At 35.4% G+C, this 4,577-nt stretch overlaps 1 protein-coding gene across 2 annotated transcripts in view; it reads right to left on the bottom strand.

The window, feature by feature from the left end:
- LOC122058246 (protein PEROXIN-4) overlaps positions 1–3,945 on the bottom strand; it is a 13,350-nt gene extending 9,405 nt beyond the window's left edge. Inside the window, exons 1-5 of one of the 2 annotated variants that reach the window (XM_042620846.1) lie at positions 3,751–3,945; positions 3,298–3,354; positions 1,909–2,028; positions 1,698–1,826; positions 605–734 (exon numbers count right to left, since the gene is read on the bottom strand). In XM_042620846.1, the coding sequence (XP_042476780.1) occupies positions 605–734; positions 1,698–1,826; positions 1,909–2,028; positions 3,298–3,303 (385 nt within the window). In that variant the 5' untranslated portion in view covers positions 3,304–3,354; positions 3,751–3,945. The remainder of the gene's footprint in view (positions 1–604; positions 735–1,697; positions 1,827–1,908; positions 2,029–3,297; positions 3,355–3,750) is intronic. The other variant, XM_042620845.1, reaches the window with a different exon arrangement.
- Positions 3,946–4,577: the final 632 nt, after the last annotated feature.

The raw sequence follows: 4,577 nt of genomic DNA, 5'->3' as shown, positions 1-4,577 counted from the left end.
CCCCCCCCCCCTTTTTCAAAGAAAGAAGAGGGTAGTAAAGCAAAGTGAAACTAGTAAATAACAATAGGCCATCACAAAAAAGGAACAAGAGATTGCAAATTAAGCATTATTTTTTATTACTTCCCTTGACATCTCAATAACCTTCATTAGAAACAGATAAATATGGAATCAAAGTCCAAGGCTGAATTTTTTAAGGATGTGTTAGGACTGACATGTTGATTGCAGGTGAAGGACCAGGAAGTTATTTACTACATTACAAGGTACAATATCTTCCAAACTACATTATGAATTGACTGATGTTTCACCAGTCAACTGAGGAGTATTGCTGATTTGATTAATTACTCTGGAGACTTTAATTAAAATAAAATTAATTCCAAGTCTAACAAATGAATTTATTCTGGAGAACTCAATTAAAATGAAACCAATTCCAAATCTAATCAATGAAATATGCAATTGTGGATGCCGCTTTAAGTACCAGAAAATCCAAATCTGGAGATTTAAAGGATAGCCTACGAGCAGCTACAGCTGCATGATTTGATGTTATAGACTCTTAACGTTGAATTGAGAGAGAGAGAGAGAGTGTGTGCAAATGTCAGAAAATTACCTGAATCACAATTGAGTGGGCTATCAGGCTCTGGATGGGCCATTAAAGCAATTATAGCCCGACAAACAGATTGGAGTGTCCAAGCAGGGCTCCATGCATTCTTAAGAATATCTAAGCAAATCTCTCCAGTCTGAAAATAAGAAGAAGTGAAATAAGGAATACCAGATCAACCAAACTGGGAATTAGCATACGTATTAGGTTCACAAGCACAAGATTACTTTCGCCTTAAAAGGAAATATATGGTTTACAACTACAGAAAATAAACAATGCCTCTTCCAAGAATCAATTGAGTCAATTTGAAGTTCAGATATTATTGTTATGATTGATGTTCATTCCCCTGCTAATTAAATCAGCTCGAAGTTCAGATGTTGTGGTTCACAAGCCAACCACCTAATCAGAGGATGAATTGATTTTTCTCACCAACCATTTTAGTTGATCAGAATTTCAACTTTTTTGTTTTGCTGCTGTTGTTTCTCTTCCTTTTGTTTTCATTTTTTAAGCCCTCACAATTTTGGAAATTTTATGACTGGAGCAGTTCAATTAGACAGTTTAGCCTTTTTTAAGAATGGCTGTTCTGTTCGTCCTTTTGCAGTGATTTTCCTACATATTTTTTTTTAGGTATGTTTAGGACGAGCTTTTTCCCAGGAATGAAACATTGATGAGTATAACTGGAAATTATTTAAGTTGTATAAAATCCAATCTTGAGAAATTAAAGACATTTTTTAGCTGAAAATTTGATTATTGTTGTTTCTTCCACAGGAGAATTCATCCATCAAACCCTTACTTGGGCTGCAATCATGTGGGCTTGTTCAAATCTCTATTGGTTTCCTTTTGTTCTTTATATTGATGAACTTCAGAAGCTCAAGCTCAAACTTACTATGTTCAATAATATGTAATTAAATGTGAAATATGACAGGAATTCATGCTTTCCATTTAGTTACAATAAAACACACATTAAGAAAGTACATAGGCAATGAATACTCTAATACATACATATATATATATATATATATATTGTGGAATGCGGAGTAAAGATGGCAAAAGTTATGTGCTTTCAAGTTAAAACGGAGAAGCAGAAAGGAAAAGCATGTACCTTAAAATGCACATTAGGATGAAATATTTTTGTCAGGAATCGCACTTGGGGAGGTTGCAAGGGGTACTGCTCAGGAACAGCAAACGCAAGCTGAAAAACACCACCTTCATAGGGTGTTTCTGATGGGCCCTGAAGAAGTTTACAAATTAATTACATCAACAACATATATATATATATATATATATAGTCATCCAACAATAACATGGCCTACCTTGATCAGAGCTGTCCATTTGAATATGTTAGAATCATCACATACTAGCTGAATATCAGAATCAACTGCTTTCTCTCGTTGAACCTCCTTGTATTCCTTAAAAAGCCTTGCCCTTGATGCCTGTATGTGAAACACAACTTCTAGTAAACTAAAGTACAGAGGTCCTGAATAAGTGGTCACCCCAAATGCATTGATGATTTGCGATTGTTTGCTTGAGCTGAAAGAGAATACTATTGGATTACAGTGCAGTATTTCACATTGTCCAGCACCCCAAATTTCAAGTCTTGTACTGTAAATGCTTAAAACATGCATGGTATGTAGATCCCATAAGCCTACTGAATTTCAAAATAAAACCATGGACTCGTGACTAATAAGAACTGAATGAAAAGTTTGACTTTGGATAACTAAAAATAATTAATAATGTACAACCAGCAGAGGTAGTTTCAAGAGGGAAGCAGTACCATCGTATAGGACTGCAAGGATAGGTTACAGATAAAATAACTTTACCTATTTTAACTTCCATTCTGTTGGTTAAAGCAGGCTATATGTATATAAGTTCGTTGGGGGGGGGGGGGTCACTGTCTCACGTGACTTGACTTGCAAATTAATTTCATAGCTTTCACCTACTTTATTTCAAGGTTCCACAATATAAGAGCAAAAAATAGCTCTAGCAATATCATTTCCAACTAATTGAGAAAGATGAACATCCAGTTAAGTCGTCATTATAGAAACTCTGTGAATGTAATATTAAAAAAGAGCTCTGGCAACATCATTCCTGTTTTGCTGGATAATTCTATTTTATCAACCACAATCAGAATAAAATATTTGAAACGGAACACCAGAACCAGCTCTGGTTTTATTTTGAAAATACAGTAGTAAGGACATTCCAGCAATTCCTCCCCATTCTCTCTGGAAGTGATTTGTAGTCTGGGTTCCGTCCTTTTTCATATGTTTCTACTTGATTGCACTCAAAACCATTTTGGGCTGCAATCCATGAGAATCCATATCATCATGGGGTGTCAAATCTTATGGCAGCCCATTCAAGGAAAAATAGAGCTCTCTCTCTCTTTTCCTTCACACTTTTTTAAGTTCCTCTTATTTTTTTCTCTTTTTCTTGTTTTCCTTCCCCGTTCCTAAAAACAATCATTGCCAACAATAAGCCCACCATCACCGCATACACTGCAGCTGCCAAGGACACCAAAATTGTTGATTAGGCTTTCATGTTATAACCAGTTTCGTATCCAAAATTAATTTGTATTTTTAATATTTTTTGTGATGAACTATTTTGGTGTTAATATGGACCAGTACCTATCTTTGCATTATTTTCATATCAGACCTGAAGCCACGATATACACAACAAATTTAAGTCTAATTGCTATAATTGCAAACCTGCATCTTAATCAATGCCCAGGTAATTCAAACTAAAACCCGATATTGGCCACGAAACTGCAAAAAAAAGAAAATCGCAGCTTCCAATTAATACCCCAAAAAAAAAAAAAAAAAATGTAGCAAACAATTAATATAAAAATATAAATTAACACCACAAATGGTGAAAAGAAAAATAAGAAAATACTCAGCTTAATACTTCAAAATTATCGAAATTCTACGAGTCATACAAAGTGTAAAGCAATTAACGAAATTAAAAGCTCGAAGAAGAAAGGGAAGAGGGTGAGGGAGCAGGATCATTTTCACACAAAATATACTCTGAGACATGAAATTCGAGAAAAATCATAGCTGTTACGGGCAGATACGATAAGAAATGAAGGATTCACATCATATATTCAATACAGAGCAAGGATTGAAGAAAAAGAAGGTACAGTATCTGATTTAGATCCCACTGACCTGAGACTCCTGAAACGTAAATAGTAAGGGGCAGACGATCCCTTGAAGCTACCGATTCCAATAAAAAAAAAAAAAGATGGCAAGGAATGCGAAGACTGATTAGTATTCTGTGTAGAATTTCGATTTTCAATGTCAGCCTTTTTTCTGCGTCTTTTTCAGTGCTCCGTTTTGGTTACTGGCAAAATCCACGTAAAAACTAAAACTGAGGGCCGTTTGGTATCGTTTCTGTTCCAGAAAAACCGTTTCGTGTCAAAAACGAAAATTTTAGTTTCTGTGTCAAAACGTAGTTTTTAAACGAAAAAAATGATGTTTCAAAATTTCAGATTTTTATCGGGAATTTTTTTTTTTGTAAAATGGAATGAAACTGGGAAGACGGAACTCCATTTGGAGTTCCTTCCAATCTCGTTTTTTCAGTTTTTTTTTTTTTCACTTTTTGTTCCAAAAAAACAGAAACGAACCATAAGTGCACCAAACAAAATATTCCATTTTTTTGTTCCAATAGAACAAAAAAACTCCAGAAACGTTTTTTTGAAACGATATCAAATGGAGCCTTAGTCAAACAGAACCTAAACCCCTAACCCAGCATGGAATCACCAATGACCAAACCCACTCCCATGTCCCAAGCGTAATTAGGAAAATTTGGATCTCTCACCTCGGTTCGGTCCGGGTTGTTATCGGTTCGGTCCGGCCGGTTTTACCGGTTCGGTTTAGGAATTGACACCCCTAGCTACCCGATTGTGCACATATATATTGCTGCCCCATGGCCAGTAGAAAGGTCAGTGCGAGCATTTTCAGCTGGGTTAACATAGTCTTTTCACATCCTTTGT

This window comes from Macadamia integrifolia, chromosome 12 (assembly GCF_013358625.1).
Source record: "Macadamia integrifolia cultivar HAES 741 chromosome 12, SCU_Mint_v3, whole genome shotgun sequence".
In the NCBI taxonomy this organism is placed as follows: domain Eukaryota; kingdom Viridiplantae; phylum Streptophyta; class Magnoliopsida; order Proteales; family Proteaceae; genus Macadamia; species Macadamia integrifolia.
Note: the sequence above shows the minus strand (reverse complement) of the source record. Positions and strands in the feature narration are given on the sequence as shown.